Source organism: Callorhinus ursinus, unplaced genomic scaffold (assembly GCF_003265705.2).
Source record: "Callorhinus ursinus isolate GAN/ISIS: 27379988/994484 unplaced genomic scaffold, GSC_fseal_2.0 scaffold4, whole genome shotgun sequence".
Lineage (NCBI taxonomy): Eukaryota > Metazoa > Chordata > Mammalia > Carnivora > Otariidae > Callorhinus > Callorhinus ursinus.
The window spans coordinates 83,927,513-83,947,781 of NW_027397066.1; the positions used below are offsets into that span (position 1 = coordinate 83,927,513).

Below are 20,269 nucleotides of genomic sequence, written 5' to 3' on the forward strand. Positions count from 1 at the left end.
AAAGGAATGAGATCTTGCCATTTGCAATGACGTGGGTGGAACTGGAGGGTGTTATGCTGAGTGAAATAAGTCAATCAGAGAAAGACATGTATCATATGACCTCATTGACATAAGGAATTCTTAATCTCAGGAAACAAACTGAGGGTTGCTGGAGTGGTGGGGGGTGGAAGGGATGGGGTGGCTGGGTGACAGACATTGGGGAGGGTATGTGCTATGGTGAGCGCTGTGAATTGTGCAAGACTGTTGAATCACAGATCTGTACCTCTGAAACAAATAATGCAATATATGTTAAGAAAAAAGAAGAAGAAGAAGAAGATAGCAGGAGGGGAAGAATGAAGGGGAGTAAATCGGAGGGGGAGACAAACCATGAGAGATGACGGACTCTGAAAAACAAACTGGGGGTTCTAGAGGGGAGGGGGTGGGGGGATGGGTTAGCCTGGTGATGGGTATTAAAGAGGGCACGTTCTGCGTGGAGCACTGGGTGTTATGCACAAACAATGAATCATGGAACACTACATCAAAAACTAATGATGTAATGTATGGTGATTAACATAACAATAAAAAATTTTAAAAAATTGTCAACATTAATTTCTATAATAGTAAATATCAATAGATATAAACCACATACACTAAAGGTCTTTGGTGTTCTCAATAATTGTTAAGAGTACAAAGGGGTACAAACTTTGGTCTGGCACATAAGAATGACACATAGATCCCTATATACCACTTAACTGACAAGTTGGGAGCCTCTATTTGATCTTACCTAATATACCTCTCACCCTGTTTATCCTACATCCCCATAAGATGGTTTCTGCTGAAAACTGCCATTGTCACTCTTCTACTCAAACTGGCTCCCCACACAAAAACAAAAAACTTCTGTTCCGCCAAGAATCTAAAGTCCAAACACTGAAAAACTTCAGTTATCTGTCTCCAATCTTCTTTACCCTCTTTACCATCATCCAAAAGCATATTTGAACTCTCTATTCTAATAAAAGTTTTAATAAGTCTTGTATTTTACCTTCACTGTGACTTTGCACGCCCCATGCCCCCCACCTAGAATGCTGATGTATCTCCTCTCAAAGTACCCAACTCCGATCTGTGCTAACATTTGGGCCCCGCCTCCTCTGCTTAATACTGCTATGCTCACTAGACTACTACACCCACAGTATTTTTGGCATTCACTGTGTGCTTCCTTGTATTATCATCCATTCGTGAAAATGGGTATCTCTTTAATAAGATCACATGAAGATCTAGAAAGGGTGCATGTGTTCTTTTTATATCTTCTTCAACCCCTACCAAGGCTTTGGACATGTAAGATGCTCAATGTATAACAATCATTAATTTGCCAGATTAAGGAAAGTAAGGGTGGATGAAAAAAATTAGAAACTAGCACACAGGGTGCCTGGGTGGCTCAGTCGGTTGAACTTCTGCCTTCAGCTCAGGTCATGATCCCAGGTTCTGGGATCAAGTCCCATGTCAGGCTCCCTACTCATTGGAGGACCTGTTTCTCCCTCTGCCCCTCTCCCTACTAGTTCTCTCAATATCTCTCTCTCTCTCAAATAAATAAAATCTTAAAAAAAAAAAGAAAGAAAGAAACTAGCACACAGTATCTGAGTATAATTCTGAGAAATACAACTGGATAACCTAAGAGTCATTTACCTCTGAAGAGCCAAATTTTCCAAACACTTGTTTCTCTGCTCGTGCCAGGAAACTTTCCCAGAACCAGCTCCATGTGGCCCTAATACTACAGATAAGCTATACTGACAGCAACATTTCCAACTTGCCTTAGAAATTATAACTATAAGCTATGGAGAAAATCCAAGTCTAAATGAGAAAAAAAATCTGACAAAATTCACAAATTAGAAGGAATAAAAACTATTATTTCCTTCTACTTCAATGATATACAGGTTGTATTTTAACATACTATTTTCTTTATAGTATTTTAAAAATTTGTCTGCAACAAATAAAGGAATAGCTGGTTTACCTTGAATTAAGTGAGACATCTAGGCTGACTTAGAAAGTTACGTTAGTATAAAATTTAGTGTTGAAAGGTGGAAGTTTTCATTCATTCAACAAATATTTCCTGAATACTTACTAAATGCCAGATACTATGCTAGTTACAGAAATAGAGAAAGTGATTGAAATGCACCCAGCCCCTGAGCTCCCAAATCTTAGAGATTATTACAGGTTTGGATAGAAATATAAGTAACTACAGGATGGGCTGATAAGGGCTAGGGTAGGATCCCTTAATGTGAAGAAAGGATAATTAACCCACCCTAAAGTTATGGGACTGTCAGAGGTCACCAGGAGAAAACAATATCTACACTGAGATGTAAAGGAAAAAGGAGAAACAAGGTTGGAGAAATATGGGGGTAGGAATACTACTGCAGGGCCTTAAATATCAGGCAAGGTGTTTAGATTTTATTCTAACAGTAATGAGAAGCCATTTGAGGATGCAATGATCAGATCTGCATATGAAAGATTAAGTCTGGTGGCAACTCAGAGCACAGAGTGGGGCACAGAGCAGGGCACAGAGAGGGGCACAAAGGGGCACAGAGCAGGGCACAGAGAGGGGCACAGAGGGGGCACAGAGGGGGGCACAGAGAAGGGCACGGGGCAAGACTGGGGGTGGCAGCAGCCACACAGCAGACATTTATTGAGCACTTAGTGCATACCAGGCACATGACGGAAAGGCAAGATACAATAACTCATTTAATCTCCACAACAATCCCATCAAGCAGGTAAAATTACCCCCATTAGACAAGAGAGAACCCTGGCGTTTAGAGAGATTGAGTCAGAAATATGTTGACATTCCAGTGACAGGACAGACTGAGGTTGTGCAGAGAGTGTGTAAAATCACAGGGAGGAGGACTTGAGACAGAACCCTGAGGAACATCAGTAGGTAAAGAATGAGCAGGACACTGAAATTGAAAAGAAGCAGAGAGGTAAGAAAATCAAGGCACACACAGTTGCTGGCAAGGAAAGGGTGTGTTTCCAGTAGGATGTGCTCCACACCACCAATACTAATAGAGAGAGGTAAGGCCTCAGAAGCGTCCATTGTGTTTAGCAGTAAAAAGGTTCTGGGTAAGGTCCTGTGGGATAATTTCATGAAAGCATGGTCAGAGCCAGACCAAGCCAGAACCACAATGTGCTGTGGAGGGATGGAAAGGTGCGGAAATGGAATGGAAATTCATATATTTCCACTGTCCAGTTATATACAGAAAGTGGGGCACAAAGACCATAGCATGTTCGGGGGACTCACAGCACAGGGGCCCCACTAACACAGCCTCTGCCCCAAACCATGAGAAGAAATGGGCATTCGAACTGGGAATGTCTGTTCTCCCAGACCAATTTGGACACTTGGTGACTTCTGCCAAATGACTTATTTGTGTCTCACTTTCTGGGGAAACTGATATGTCTTCATTCTCTCATGGTACTGTTTTGAGTATCAAATGCCAGTAATCAGGAAGTAACATTGTAAGGTTGAAAAATGGCTGTGAAGGAACTGACATCAGGTTTTAGAGCTAACTCTGACTCCTGCAGAGACAACTTCAGCAGGGGAAAAAAATAATACCTTTTTTCTCGTTTTACTGAAACAAGAGTAATATCAGCAGAGAATACCTTCCTACTTCAAATGATTATACAGGTCCAAGTAGCTACAAGAAGCTCCCATCAGTTCTATGGTGACATCCAGGCACATGGATGACAGTAGGGGACGCTTGGATTTTGTTAAATCAACCAGCCCCTCCTTGGGATGATATTCTTCAGCCTGAGGAACAAAAGTGGAAAGAGCACAGGTTCTGAAGTCCAGTCACCCAGGAATGGAATGCTCACTCTGCCACTTTGGAGCTACGACTCTGAGTGAAGTATTTAACCTAGCTAAGACTGGCCTTCCGGTGAGATTAGGAGGGATAATGGGATGGTGTATAAGCAAGCACTGAGCACAGTTCCTGGAACATGATAAGTACTCCGTAAATATTGGCCTCATTCCCCTTAAGACAGAACCCACTTCCTTTCCTAAGGTGAAGGTCCTACTCAGAATATTTCCTTAACTGAAAAAAAGGAGGAGGGCGCCTGGGTGGCTCAGTCGGTTAAGCGCCCAATTCTCACCAGCTCAGGTCATGATCTCAGGGTCGTGAGGCAGAGACCAACTTAAGATTCTCTCTCTCCCTCTCCCTCTGCCCCTCCCCCTCCTCTTCCCTCTCTCTAAAAAAAAAAATAATAATTAAAAAAATAATATTTCCTTAACTGGCATTCATCCCAAGATTAGGAATAGAGCCAATGTCCAACTTTTCTTATCAAGGTGTGTAAGTGAAGTAAGCAAAGAATATCCCTAAATTCTGAGATCCCTGATCCTAAAGAGAACCGTAGAGCATCAAGACTTGATATACAAACTCAATCAGCTAGTATCATCAATAGCATGCATTCCTTAATAAAAGAGACTGTGTTTTCTTGCACACATGCTCAATATGTATAGAAAGCAGGATCGATCTGTGACCCAACTCAGAATTGGCCTACTGATTTTACCATTCCCTTTCATCTTAAGTCTGGGCTACCTTTCAGCTCTCACTTATTCCAGTGAGACCAAAGCAGCCCCTGTTCTCTTACCTGCTTTCAACTAATAAGGCCAGCTAGAGGTAAAGGGCCCTGGATTCTGTCAGCTTACAAAACCCATACAGAGATCCTGAAATAAATCTAAACTTCAAACCACAATTGCATGAATTTCTAGAAACAGAACATCGACTCCCAACCATTCACATTTCAGGAGTGATGTAAACTTTGGACAAGGGTAATAAAATATAGCCAACTCCTAAATGTAGCCTCAGAAGTAATCTGGAGGAGAGGCAATGTCCATAATTTCAATGCATGCTGAAATACTCCATATTATCTCATTAGCCTATACGCCTAAGGTTTACATTTTTAGGAATTTATCGGGAGTGTTTGATTAAAGGGAAGCCGAGGCAAAAGGTAAAAGACTCTAAGAGGTGAGAGTTGTCAGAGAAACTAACACTGAAACCAAAGTCAATGGACTGACGTATTTCCCACTGAACTTTTCATTTCATTAATCCTTGCTGTGCTTTTTTAGCAGTGATTTCCTCTGTAAGTTGACTGACCCTGGGGTACTCAGGCCTCCAGTGAAAGAGAATTTTGTTAAGAACAGTATAGCTATACCAAGTAACACATATTATAATAACTGTGCACTGAGCATATATTTGAGCCAGGCAATATGTGTTTTACATATATTGTCTTACTTGTTATTTATTATTTGAAGTAATATAGGCAATGAAGAAAAATCTTATCTGAGTTACTACATGTAATGCAGTAAATATATAAGTGCCTGAAATATAGGGGTTGCTCAGGAAATGTTATTATTGTTCTTATTTTTTAGTTCAAACAACCATCCTATGAGTAAGGTTCATTTTTTTCAGTTCACAGATGTAAAAACTAAGGATTAAGGAAGTTAAGTGGCTTGCCTGTGATTCCCCAGCTAATAAGTGACAGAATTAGAATTTCAGCCCAGGTCTGTTTGATTCCAGAGGCCAAATTGTTAACCATTATGTTGTATTCTCTACTATAGTTAGAGATCTAAGGAGCTCACCAAATAAATCGATGACAACTCTGGATTATTTTTGAGCTAGGTTCATGGAACTAAAGCCTTAAAGGCCTTATCAATGCACACCTGTTTTTGTTCTCTAGCCATTCAGTTGGTTATAAAACAGTCAAGGTATTAAATATTTGGACTTGGAAAGCATAATACTACTTTTCAGGTTAACACCTTTGATCTAGATTCACAGATTTTTGTTTTTGTTCTCCTTAAACTCCAGGCCAAGTAAAACAACAGAGGATCTTTGGAAGGAGACAGAAACCACCTGAAACAAGGCTCCATTCTGGAGATTTGCTATGCTCCCAAATCCCATCATCACAAAGGTAACTCAATGATAGTTTCATTTCTTTATAAAATAAATCTCAAGACCTGGTGAACCCATTTGGCTCCTGAAATAGACAACTGGGAATAGTTTGAGAATAAATTAATTAGTTTCAATTACAAGCAGGAACCTACTATTATCTGGAGTTGGGGATGGGAAAACTCTCTGAAAACTACAGTTTCTTAGGTGGTCTAGAGTTCAGTAACATTCTTTTCTTTTTTTTTTTAATAAATTGCATGGTAAATGATCCTAATATTAACTGTTTACACCTAGCAATATGGACAATCCCTTGAGGAAATGCCACTCGAATATAAGTAACTTGCAGACTCTTATTACCAACCACATTAAGCTGCCTTCATAAAGGGGTTGCTTTTCTTTTCCCTGAGGAATATTAATCCCTCTCAACTTCAGGCCTCATTTTCCATTCTTATTTATAGTCCTATTTTTCTCCCCCAACCCCTATTACCACCAAAAGAAATGGATAACTTAGAGGATTCAAATGTACATTAAATTTAAAGGAAAAAGAAAAAACCTTAAACTACAGTCATAGTTGAAAAGCAATGGGTTTTTATGATGGGTAATGAAGTCCCCACCTCTCAGCATCTCCCAGGATGGGTCTCATCGGGAAACAGGAATATGGCATGACTCCTGGAAAGCATAAAACCTGCAAGTCTCCCACCCAGCTACTCTACTCTGAACATCCCTTGTGAGGAACAAAGACCTATCCCCGTTAAGGAAGAACGTTTTTACCTCTGCCCTCTCCTGTTCATGTGTGTCAGAGTTCAAGCTCCCTCACAGCATAGACCTGCCCCTGGTCAGAGCTAGGAATTCTACTCACCGACTCTTTCCTCATTGCTTCCTTCATGCTATCACTAGTGTTCATATGTCGGTGAGTCACAGCCAGCCTAATGCTATCTCTCACCATATTTGCCCCAGGGATTACTTAACTACACAGTTTTGCCTTGCACGCCTTTCACAAGTCTCCATCTTATTTCTTATTTCGATTCGAAGCTCTCTGAGGAAAAGGACCCGTTATCACCACTGTGGTTTCTATAGTCTTGGCACAGGTCCCTTCCTGTGACCAAGCAATGGATAAGCTGATTGTGATCAGTGATGAGTAACTTCTATTCATAGTTCAAAATCTGAAGGAATAGTTGCCCAAGCTAGAGAGAGTATGATTTTCAAGACTATAATTTAAAACACCCACTACAGCATTGTGTTTAGGATTGCCTGAGGTCCTACCACTTACTGTGTTGTACTGGTTAAGTTACTTAACCTTTCTGTACCGCATTTTTCTCATGTGTAAAATGAAGATAATAATGGTGCCATTATCATAGGATTGTTGTGAGGATGAAATGTGATAATACAAATAAATCAGTTAGAAGATATGGCACATAGAAAAAGACCAATAAATTCTGAGATATAATTATTTGTGATATGTACAAAAGGGTGCATGAGACTCTTCGGGTAGTTAGATATAGAAAGAATAAAGAGCATTTTCCCATACGGATCCCAATCATACCTGGCATGGAGGCAAACTAAGCTCTGACATCATAGTCAAATGAATTATGAGCGTCCTTCATTTTCCCAAAACCTCTTGGAAACAATGATCTAACTGTACACCGTCAACTAAAATGAGAATGATACAATAGATGAGAATAGATACATTGTCTTGAAGGAAAAGCAACCAGAGACCTAAATGCAGCCTCGCCCTCTGTCCTGCCCTTCTGTCTCTCCCTTCATTTCTCACCTGAACAAGCAGGCTGGAAGGCATTCCTAGAAGATTTACCCCCACCATTTCTCAGAACATAAAGGTCAAAAGAAAAAAAAAAAAAAAAAAGAACAGATGTTCTTTCTCTCCTCCGTCCACGTCAGGGGTTCCCACAGCCTCCCTCATCTAACCCACCATTATCCCCACCCCAGGAAAAAGCACAATAGAGAACAACAAACTATGCACACAACACATATGTAATGAACACACGCGCACACACACACCCTTTCTGTTGGCTACACACTGCTAACCTGGCCATCCAGTGAAGTAAAAAGCCAAGAGTTACCTCACTGCCTCTCCCTCTGGCATCATTAAGCTGGAAGCAATGAAGGAAAAGATTTAACAAGAGTCAAATGACACTATAGGCAAAAGACTGAAGTAGAAGATATTTATTGGGGGAGGGGAGCTTTTTTGCCTGCTCTTCTACAAGAAGCAGAGCCTTTATGCTACCTCCTGTCTCCAGGCTCAAGCAATCATTACATCGGCAAACCACTGCAGTCTCCTTTGTTCTGTCTAGACCCAACCCAACACATTCCACACTCTCATGCAGATGAATTTTCTGAAAACACAAGGCTGATCCCTATTCCACTTTCATTTGCAACTCTTTAATTAGACATATCATGCTATTGTGCATTATTATAGTTATGTGTGCCTATGTCATACCTCCCTCAATAAACTGTAATGCCATAGGAGAACCCAAACTATATTACTCGTATTAAACAATCTTCACTCATTCATTCAAAACATGCATAAAATATGTGTTATGTACCAGGCACTATACTAGCCCCTAGAGATGAGTCAGGTCATTCCCTTCAATGTGTTTAAAATCATATGTGTATATGTCGGTCGTGGGGGCTGGGTGGGGAGAGCCATATAAAAAGAAAATTATAATGCATGAAATTATTCACATTGTATAATATTATGATATAATTGTGATATATAATATATTACTATCTCATAGGCACCAGGTAACATAAGATCACATAGAAGGGGCTCCTACTAGGGGCGCCTGGGTGGCTCAGTCATTAAACAACTGCCTTTGGCTCAGGTCATGATCCCAGGGTCCTGGGATCGAGCCCCGCATCGAGCTCCCTGCTCAGAGGGAGGCCTGCTTCTCCCTCTTCCACTCCTCCCGCTTGTGTTCCCCCTCTGGCTGTGTCTCTCTCTCTGTCAAATAAATAATTAAATCTTTAAAAAAAAAGGGGGGGCTCCTACTAAACCCTTGGGCAGATCAGGAAAGGCTTCTCAGAAGAAATAACATCTTAACTGATAGCTGAAGCATCAGCAGATACACAGGGAGAACAAGGAACTATGGGCAGTCCATTAAGACATAGTAGTGGCAAAGAAGAAGGCTTGAGAAATATACAGGAACCAGATCATAAAAGGGCTTAAGCCACATTAAAGAGTTTGAAATTTATCTTGAAGGAGTTGAACTGCTTTAGTAAGAGGAGTGATATGATCAGATTTCTACTTTTAAAATGACCACTTTAATTAGAGTATAGTAACCATTCGAACTGTTTGTTGAACACATGACTAGTTAAGTGTAAGTAGCATAGTAAAAAAGATTGCAGGAATTCAAAAGAGAGAGAAATCAGTGAATCGGTGCTGGCTGTGATACCCCAAAAAGGTTTTATGAAGCAGTTTAACTCGTCTTTCAAAAATGTACGATTTTGATAGGGTAATTCAAGGAAAAGCACTTTCTAGTTGGAAACAGGAAGGGTACAAGGAAGATAATGAGCTAGGAAGTAGCTGTGCAAAAGTTTCAGGTGAATTCACAGAAGAGCAAATAGTTTAGTTTAGTGAGTGCTAGGTCTGGAGAGATAGGTTGGCATCTCAGGGTCAGCCTTGAGGGATGGGGGGGCCTTGAATGCCGGTCTCAGGATTTAAACTTCACCAGCAAAGAGACTGCCAGCTCCTGGCTGAGTTTTGAAAGGAGAGAGGCATACTCCAAGTGTTGTGTTAGGAAGATTGAATATGAATCGGAAGAGGTTTAAACACAAGGTCCAGGTAACAGGGTGTAGGAATGTAAAAGGAAAAACAAAAGCAGGAGATGAGCTGCAAGATACATATCAAAAAAAAAAAAAGAGAAGTAAAAGCATAGGGTTGGGTGATGGGTGAAACAAAGGTCACCTCACATGCCAACCTCCTATGTCTCCAGCACCCCTACTAATTTCCCTGGCAGGCTGATTTATCTGAATAGATGCATTTCCTGAAGCTTTGTGTTATCATTTGGATGATGAGAGTCTTCTCTTTTATGAAGCTGTTTAACCAGTGTCTACACCTAAGAACTAGGAGGTAAGGTTTTTTTTAAAAGAAAATGAAGAGAAAAGAATATTTGGAGAATGAGAGAAGACGATCAGAACAAACTGAGGCCATTCTTAAGTCCCCTAAATCAATCACACAAGGTATTCATTCATTTGGGGCACCACTGTTTACTGCAGGACCCCGCTGAGATAGACCAGACTTACACCCAGTCCTGGGACCCCAGGGGTTGAATTAGCTCAAAGAGTTCCCTTCTCTCATTGTTGGGGTCACCTCCTCTACCCGCTCTTTGTAACCTCAGTAATGACAAGAAGCAGAAGGATAAACTCAATTGTTCTGTTGTCTCCTGTTTGAACTCTGGTCACTTTGGTCTCCCAAAGCGACAACTTAATTTAATAGTACTTAGGGATACTGAAAAAAAACATTAGAAACCCCCTTCCAAAATTGTCTCACAAACTTCCAGGGTACAGTAGTCTATTACTTAAGAAAAGCTGACCTAAGAAACATCACAACCCTCATCCAAAGGAACAATGTCATTTATAAATAGATCTCTTAGAAGAGTCAATAAATCCCTGGCTCATCAAAATAGATTCTATTTTCTCAGCCTTTTTCAAAGTCAGAAAGTCAGACTCCTCACAATAGGCCCATGTATTATTTATTCTACTTCACGGCAGGTGGGGAAACTGAAGTTGCATTCTTTAAGATAGAGATATCAAGGGGCGCCTGGGTGGCTCAGTTGGCTAAGCGTCTGACTCCTGGTTTCGGCTCAGATCCTGATCTCAGGATGGTGAGATCAAGCTCCTAGGCAGGCTCGGCACTCAGCAGTGGCTCTGCTTGGGATTCTTTCTCTCCCTCTGTCCCTCCCACTCATGTATGCTGCCCTTGCTCTCTCTCTCTCTCTCAAATAAATAAATAAATCTTTAAAAAAAACAATAGAGATATTAATGGCTATAAATTTTGTTCCAAATTGGATGGTGTCTTCCTATAACAGATATGAATGCCAGCTAATTAGTAGATTCTCTGCAAAGGCATTTCATTTGTCACTGTTTAACTGATGACTGTTGTTTTCTTTAGCACTTTTTAGTTGATGTTTGTTAGGCCTGATTACACGATAAACTTTCCTCAGCTTCCCTTTGTTTCCAAAGTAATTATGGGCTTCTTCCTCTCTCTTTTTGATGCCCACAGATGCCATAATGAAGGCAGTTAAATATGCAAACATGAGAATAAGAAACAAGGTGTCCACATACATATAATTTACTTATTGAGGCATCCGAATTACTCATAAACTAGGGATCATATTGTTAATAAAATTATCCGATTTTCCAAAAAAAAAATTGGACATATTTTCCAGTGTCTTCGCCAACAGATGGTTCAGGGGTCTTTTGTCACTTTATAATTCATCTAGACCTCTCCAGACATGACAAGATAAGGAGATAATGTAAGTGAAAACAATGTGTGGGCCACAGATATGCAGCTGCAAGCGAAATCCCCATACTTCTTTCCAAGCACATGACCGCCCCTACTCCTACCTAGAACATTTTAGTCAGCTATTTCCCCTAACTGAAGAGACTGCAACTAGACAGAAAGTAGTTAAGAAGGTGTTTGCTTTATTTTCTAAAATAGTATAACTATGGGGGCATTTCAGTTATCCAACATAGAAGTTCTCAGACTTTAAACCAACGGTAATATCATGCCAGAATGGGAACTATACATAATTTACCAAAGAACATATATAAGCAGACCACAAAACACTTCCAGATCAAAGGCAGTTCACTCTCTGAAACCCCCACGGCATCAGAAAGTGCTACTTCTTCCCGAGTATTGTATGTTTTAATTGAGGTAAGATATTTCTAATAAAAAAAAATGCCAACCTATCTGTAATTTTATTAGCAAGGATTTTACCTGATTAAAGTTTCCCTATCTGGCATCTAAGATTAGATACGTTGGGAAATGCTAAATTCCTGAGTGGAGAATACATAGTATGCAGTATTTCCCAAACATCTCAGAACACAAACACTTTTTCTAACACAAACTAACATTGCCCAGAAGTGGCAAACACTATGCAAATACTGCATACTGCTGTTCATCATCAGTTGTCACTGGAACAAGAGCAGAAGGAAAAAAAAAAATCAAAGCATTGAGTTAACTGAATTTTTAGAAGTGGGTAGGAGTTCTGGGGAGGATGCTAAAAGCACACTTTGCCTACCTCACAGTTTTAAGAAATACTCAATCACAAAATATTTATTATGGAAGTGACTAGGAATCTATAATGGCATCTTTTTTTTTTTGAAACTTATTAACAGGTATGATCTTAAAATTCTCCCAGGTAGCTCATGGCTGTCTTTAAATCCTAGGCATTACCAAATGTCTGGCTAATACTGTGTATACATACTGAGAAATATATTTTTATTTTGAATGAAAATTAGAATCAAACACTTGACCTGACAAATGACTAAAAACTAAGACTCTAAACCCAGTCTGGGCATCAGCTGGGTATGTGATCTTGGTCAAGGCCTCCTTGGTTTCCCGATCTCTGTACAATAGACCCTTCAGCTCTGTAAGCCTCATGAAACCCACCTAGGAAAGACACCTACAGCCGTTCTTACCCATCAAGCAACAGTTGATGAGGGTGGCATGTGAGCCACTATCTTTGCTGGGAAGATTTAAGTACACCGTTCCCATCTAAAAAGCATCTCATAAGGTGCTTCCAGCCCTCAACTACTTCATAAACTGTTCTGTAAAATTTTATAACCACAGGCGTCTGCCCTCTCCGCTCATCAGGAGTAAAACTGCAACTTCTGGCTCCCTCAGCAACACCAGCCTTTTATAAAACCCTGGTAAAAGAAAGCCCAGGGTGGTGCGAATCAAGGGCCACGGATCAGTTACCGCCTCACACTTGAAAAATGCCCCGATAGTCTTCCTCCCTCTCTTTTCCCAAACAAATAGCGTTCTTATACAAATGAAAGTCCACGGACCCCGAGAGCCTGGAAGGGCTGCGGGGGCCCCGGCCGTACCTGATTGAAGTGCAGCTGCCCGGGCTCGGCGACACCGTCCGCGGGGGCGGCTCCCAGCTGCTCCAGCAGGCGCGCGAGCTGCGCCGCCGACAGGCTCCGATTCGCGCCGAACACGCTCAGCACATCCTCGCTAAAGGCGAGCCCGGGCCCCACCGCCGTGCCTCCGATGCCCGCGGCCGCCAGCAGTAGGAGCCCAGCCACCGCCCGGCCCGGGGCCATCCTGGCCGGGGCTGCCTCTCGAGGGCCTGGAACGGGCTGAAGCGCACCGGGACGCTCTGGGCGCACCGGCGTCGGTGCCCAAGGGCGCGCGGATCAGGCGTCGTCGGCGCGGGTCCGAGTCAGCCGTGACGCGGGCGCCCCTGGTCCTCCGCCGCCTTCGGAAGAGCAGCAGCCCGCGACCTGCGGGGCATTGAAGTGGAGGTGCAGCGGGGGTGGGGAGCGATAAGCAGAGCGGGCCCCCGGCCTCCTGGAGAGCCTAAGATAAAGAGGACAAAAGGGGACAGAGATAAAGGCCAGCGGGCCACCCGCCGGCCAGCCCCGGGAGCACTGCCTTGCCGGAGCCCTCGAACGCCCGGCCGGGCAGGGGGCCAACTGCCCCGGAGCCGGGTTTGCAAATGTCCCAGGATTTGCATAGTGTGGTGACACACGCTGCTCCCGGATATAAAGCCCCAAACCAAATTTCTTTAGGAAGAACTAAAACCACTCTCACTATAGAACCCCACCTCTTCTTCCTGTCTTGCTGCTAAATTCCCTCTGAGCAAACTTAGACGCGGTGAGACAAGGCAGTCCCCGAGGAGCTGCAGGAAATAGCTCTTTCGGAGTCCTGGACTTCGCGTCTAAACGGGACCCTCCCTCTCCCAGATCTCTTTGCTGGGCTTGGCAAACTAACCTGCTAACCTCTCACCTCGCCTGTCTGTCTCTTTCTGCTTCTGCGTCTCTGTGTGTGTCCACGTGAGTCTCAGTCTCTCTCTTTCTCTGTCTCTCTCTGTCTCTCAACACTATCTGGCAAGTCCGCTAGGAAACTCCGAGCTCGGGCCCTACCCCCTTTACAGATAAGAGGCGGGCCCTGTCCCCGCCTCTCTGGCACGTGGTGACACGCACTCCCCCAACCTGAACTCCCGCGCTCGTCCACACGGGGGCGCAGAGCCACCGGCGTTGCGCATTCCTCCCCCCACCCCCGCTCCGCGACCCAGCTCTCCACCCTCACCCCGGGGGGTTACCTGAATGCCACATCTGTGTCGGTGTCCCCAGCCTCCTTTCTGGTCTCGGGGGTCTCTTTGTTACCTTGCTGAAACCAGCTTCCTGGAATAGATTCTGGAGCCCCATGCATTGTCTAAGAGATTAGCAGGAATTGGCTTTTTTGTCGTACTTCGTAAACTCCGAGGAAAAAAAGGAAACCAAATCTGCAGCGTGGTGGCGGGCTGACTGAGCCTGCACTGCCCAAGTCGGCCCTTCCTGACGCCGCACAGGATATCCGCAGATCAGAATAAGTGTTTGTTTGTTCAAATGAGGGTTCAAGAAAAGCTGACTTAGGTGTGAGATCAACAAGCTTGTGCAAAGTGAATGCGGTGTGTGGGGACAAAGGTTGTGTCTAGTGGATATAATTGTCCAGAAATAAAGTAAATCTTGGTTCGCTGCTCCATGGCTAAGTACAATAAGAAGAATTCAAAGTGGTGTTCTTGCCTTTCACTTGGAGAGTGCACAGGCTCCTAAAAAAGCCGAATTTAAGAGACACTAAAGTGCAGAAAAAGGCAAGGAGATGTGGAAGGGGGACTTAAATGTAAATGTGAAAAATAGAGACAGAGAGAGAAAATTCCAGAGGGATAAGGATCTAGGTGGACATAACTGAGGGCTATCATATGGAAAATGTTTAACTGTATTCTAACCAGTAACAGGGCAGAGTCACCAAGAGGAAAGTTTCTGCAGAATATAAAGCACAAGTGGCTTTGGGAGGTAGTGACTTCTCCATGATTGAAAGTGTTTCAAACCCACAGGTAAGTGGTAGAAGGATTCCTGTCTTGGAGGGAGATCAGCAAAATGATCTTGATGGTGTGTCCCTTCCAATGATAAAATCTGTGTATTTGTTAGTAATAATTTATGAAATTATAATGGTACAAAAAGGGCAAATATTTCACCCAAGGGCCAGAAGTAAGTTCATGTCACAGTTAAGCTCTTAAATTATACAAATGTTGGGACACTTCGAGATTTTTATTGGATTCTTAAATGTAGTTTGTTGTTTATTTTTCCTTTTGACCTCAGTGACTCAAGGGGATTCTTTGAAATTCATGAATGCTTCAGGTAGTTCATCCACATCCAGCAAGTTGTTTATTCCCAGCTTGAACTGCAACACTGCTAAGATGTTGGATTTTCCACAAATATAAATGGGTTTTAAATAATACAAATTTGTATTGTGGATTTTTTTAAATAAAATTTTTGTATTAGTCATTCATGTCTAAATACATACATTTTGTCTGCCCATCAACGCCAAAAGACAACAAACAGTAAAATAAGTAATAATCAACTTGCTTGGCAAATTTGCCAAATACAGTTAGTATGATTTAAGCATGCAATTAAGAGAGAGTATTCAGAAAATTACAAGTTACTAACTACCAAATTGGCAAGGCTAATTTCTAGATCTTCCACTCTAATGAAATATAATCACCAAAGTACTACTCAGATAATGTTTTAGGGCTCAAAATATGGCATTCTGTCAGCAATATCATTACTGAAAAAAAGGACTTCCAGTTTAAAATATAAAGTGTGATGTTAATAACTATAATTTCTCTGAGAAATTTGCCTGAAAGTTTTAAGTAGTTTTAAATGGTAATATTTAATGGAGCGTGCCAGGAACAGCAGCCAGGATATTGAAAGATGCTTTGTCTTTCTGACAATGTCACCTGGGAATCTTGGTGACAGGTTCAATTCCCTCATCTATGAAACAGGAAAATTGGGATCGAAGAACAAGTATCTACTCCAGCCTTATTTCTAAATGTCTAATTTAGGGCGCCTGGGTGGCTCAGTTGGTTAAGCGACTGCCTTCGGCTCAGGTCATGATCCCGGAGTCCCGGGATCGAGTCCCACATCGGGCTCCCGGCTCAGCAGGGAGCCTGCTTCCCCCTCTGACCCTCACCACTCTCATGCTGTTTCTCTCTATATATATAACAAATAAATAAAATCTTTTAAAAAATAAAAAAATAAATGTCTAATTTAGGAGTCATCTTTGAGAACAAAACATGAAACTCCTAGAAGAGAAATAAAAGTTCAATTCTCCAGAGGCCCCTGGGTAGCTCAGTCAGTTAAGCCTCCGGCTCTTGATTTGGGCTCAGGTCAGGATCCCAGGGTCCTGAGATTGAGCCCCTCCCTCTTTGTCCTTGCACTGGGCTCCCTGCTCAATGGGGAGTCTGCTTATCCCTCTCCCTCTGCCTCCACTCCCTCTGCCCCCCATTCATGCGCTCTCTCTCTCACTCTCTCTCTTTCAGATAAATAAATAAATAAATCTTTTAAGGAAAAAAATTATTCTCTCTCTTCCTCGGCCCCTCCCTTCTTTAAAAAATATCAATTCTCCAATGGAAAGGACATTTAAAGTCAAGCCTTACTTTTTCCAATAGCTTCAAATTTTCTTTTAAACTTTCTCACTCATTCGTTTCCCTGTGGAAGGACTAACAAGCAAATCGAAGAGACAACACATCCCTTTCCCTTCTCTTCTGCTTCCTCCAGTCTTAAAGCCATGAGGTGGAGCATAGCATGGTAAATAGTATCTGTGTGGAGGGCAGTCACAGTGACCCAAAGAGGGGTGCATTTGGAACCTGAACGAGAGAAGAAGGGTATCCAAGGAGGAGGGAAATTTAGTGTCAGCAGTTATAGCCCACGCAGGGTGGCAAAGGTGTCCAGATGGTAGAGGGAACATGGAAAATCAGAAGATGCATTTATTTCTGGACAGCAGGAGTGTGTGCATGCAGCCTAGCACAGAATGTCAGCACCCAGGTATGATGAGCATCCTTCCCAGTATAGTTTGTCAGAGCCCAGGCTGGAGGGAGAGTGCGTCCACAGTGGCCTGGTATGGGGTCTCAGAGCCAGAGCGAAGGTAGGAGGGCATCTTTGGGTGGAGGGAGAGAGAGGCAGCTGAGCGTGGAGAGTCAGAGCCTGAATGGGTGAGAGAGGGTCTGTGCTTGATGATGACCTGCATAGAAAGTCAGAGATGGAGAAGGGTGAGGAGAGAGACCCTGCTGAGCAATAGCATGAGGTACCAGACTCTGCAGTGAGCAGAGAGTTGCCCCACACAGAGTGTGTGACAGTGGGATTTATAAAAAGAAATATGTATTTGGTCTTCATCCCAGTTTCTGGCACACAGCTCCTAAAACCCTTGGATTTTCCAAGTTATGAGAATGACAAAGGTGTCTGAGGTGACTTTTGGACCACACCTGAAGTTGGGGGCTGCTTGCCAGGAGAATCAACCATATGATTATAAGGCTGTAACTTTCAGTCCCACTCGCCTGACTTCTGCAGAGAGATGGCCTGGAGGTTGACTCAATCGCCAATGGCCAATGATTTAATCAATCATACCTATGTCATGAAAGCTCCCATAAAAACCCAAAAGGACTAAGTTTGGAGAGCCTCCAGGTTGGTGAACACATGGAGATTCATGAAGAGTGGTGCCCCTGGAGAAGGGTAGAAGTCCCAAGCCCCTTTTCCACACCTTGTCTTGTGCATCTCTTCCATCAGGCTGTCCCGGAGTTACATCTTTCTATAATAAACCGGGGATCTAGTAAGTAAAGTATTTCTCAGAGTTCTGTGAGTCATTGGAAACTCCAATCTATAGTCAGTCAGTTAGAGCACAGGTGTCAGCTTGGACTTCGTAACTGCTGGGGGTAAGGGGCAGTCTTGTAGGACAGAGCCCTTAAACTATGGGTTCTGATGCTATCTCCCAGTAGGTGATATCAGAACTGAGTTGAATTGTGGGACCCTCAGCTGGTGTCTGAAAATTGCTCAGATGTGTGTAGAAAACCCCTCATATTGAATTTGGGGTGCAGAATCATAGAGTGCCAAAACCCAAGCAAGAGAGGGAGGGAATGAGAGGGAAGAAAATGGCAGCAGAAGTAAAAAATTAATTATACATAAAGGGATTCATTAAACACGTGACTATATTAAAGATAATCGCAACCAGTTTTCTCACTGTCAAGGAAGGAATTTGCAAACTTGGAGAGGGAGAAAACTTAGAATGAACCCATGCTGTTGGGTTAGAATTGGAGCTATCATTGCAAATTCATGGTTTTCACTACATAAACAGATAAAAAAATAGATATAGTTGTAAAAAATGTCCTAGCTCTGGCCACTGGCAGGCCCTGGAAACAGTGATGCCCCAACAACAATCAATGAGCATACCTATGGCCCTCAGCTTGGCTTCTAAAAACTAATCTCAGGGGGTGGCTGGCTGGCTGGCTCAGTTGGAAAGAGCATGGGATTCCTGATCTCGGGGTCAGGAGTTTGAGATCCATGTTGGGGGTAGAGATTATTTAAGTAAAAATAAAACTTCAAAAAAATTAAAAATAAAATAGAAACTATTCTCCTCTAATAGGAACCTGGGCTCCTTGGAGAAAAGTTTGATTCCAGGACTAGGCAGACAAAGCACAAGCTAACCCTGGAATCTCTCATTGTGCCTGAAAACAAGGAAGTGGTCAAAGAATGTAGAAAATACATATTAAAGTATTCCAAAATAGTGGAGCATTATATCAGCAACTTACACTCAAATGGTTCAGTGAGGAAAAGTCTTTGCTTACATCTTAAGTTTGTAATTGCTTCAAAATTTAAAAAATACAACATTGAGTATTGAAGATAAGAACAAAGTTCCCACAACAAATTACATAGAAATCAAATCTGAAAGTTTTGCTAAAATTCCAACCTTATAATATTCAGTGAAATTGATTTACTCATTTCTTACATATTTTTAACATCTGTATCACAGTCCATGCTGTCTGGGAATACAAGAATGAAAGGATGCATTTTATCTTACCTTTAAGAAGCTTGTAGTTCAATTTAGATAGTAGTAAGATGATTGCTATAGTGGAGATTTTAAAGGTTGCAGTAGAGAGAGACAAAAGCACCTATATTTGCAGCAGAGGCTGAGCAAATAATTGACAGAGCAGGTAACCCTTGAGCTTGAAGGATAACTAAAGTTTGAGAGAAAAAACAAGGAGCAGAAGCACATTGCAAGATGAAGTAATGCTGAGAGACCTGAAAATAAAAAATAAAAGAAAATTAAAAAACGCTGAGACACCTGAAAGAGCAAGGAGAACCACAAGGAGGTCTTTGGAACTGGAGAGCCTGGAGCATAAAGCAGCATCTAACAGAACCAAAAAACTCTCCAAGTTCCACTGGGTCAAAGATGTCTTCAACTACCGATGCTCCAAAAGATTCTTTGTAGTAAATACCCAGTAGTGCAATTGCTGGATCATATGGTAGCTCTATTTTCAACTTTTTGAGGAACCTCCATACTGTTTTCCAGAGTGGCTGCACCAGCTTGCATTCCCACCAACAGTGTAGGAGGGTTCCCCTTTCTCCACATCCCCGCCAACATCTGTCGTTTCCTGACTTGTTCATTTCAGCCATTCTGACTGGTGTGAGGTGGTATCTCATTGAGGTTTTGATTTGGATTTCCCTGATGCCGAGTGATGTTGAGCACTTTTTCACATGTCTGTTGGCATTTGGATGTCTTCTTTGGAAAAATGTCTGTTCATGTCTTCTGCCCATTTCTTGATTGGATCATTTGTTCTTTGGGTGTTAAGTTTGATAAGTTCTTTATAGATTTTGGATACTAGCCCTTTATCTGATATGTCATTTGCAAATATTTTCTCCCATTCTGTCGGTTGTCTTTTGGTTTTGTGGACTGTTTCTTTTGCTGTGCAAAAGCTTTTTATCTTGATGAAATCCCAGTAGTTCATTTTTGCCCTTGCTTCCTTTGCCTTTGGTGATGTTTCTAGGAAGAAGTTGCTGGGGCTAAGGTCGAAGGGATCCAAAGGGGTACGTGCACCCCGATGTTTATAGCTACAATGTCCACAATAGCCAAACTGTGGAAAGAGCCAAGATGTCCATCGACAGATGAATGGATAAAGAAGATGTGGTATATACACAATGGAATATTATGCAGCCATCAAAAGGAATGAGATCTTGCCATTTGCAATGACGTAGGTGGAACTGGAGGGTGTTATGCTGAGTGAAATAAGTCAATCAGAGAAAGACATGTATCATATAACCTCACTGATATGAGGACTTCTTAATCTCAGGAAACAAACTGAGGG

General features: G+C 42.3%; 1 protein-coding gene across 3 annotated transcripts in view; it reads right to left on the reverse strand.

Annotated features, from left to right (window-relative positions):
* SLC39A8 (solute carrier family 39 member 8) overlaps positions 1-13,966 on the reverse strand; it is a 70,080-nt gene extending 56,114 nt beyond the window's left edge. The window contains exons 1-2 of one of the 3 annotated variants that reach the window (XM_025873556.2): positions 13,879-13,966; positions 12,975-13,449 (exon numbers count right to left, since the gene is read on the reverse strand). In XM_025873556.2, coding sequence (XP_025729341.1) covers positions 12,975-13,193 — 219 coding nt within the window. In that variant the 5' untranslated portion in view covers positions 13,194-13,449; positions 13,879-13,966. Of the gene's footprint in view, positions 1-12,974; positions 13,450-13,696; positions 13,835-13,863 lie in introns of those variants that run through there. The other 2 variants (XM_073892040.1, XM_073892041.1) reach the window with 2 other exon arrangements.
* Between the last annotated feature and the right edge of the window lie 6,303 nt (positions 13,967-20,269).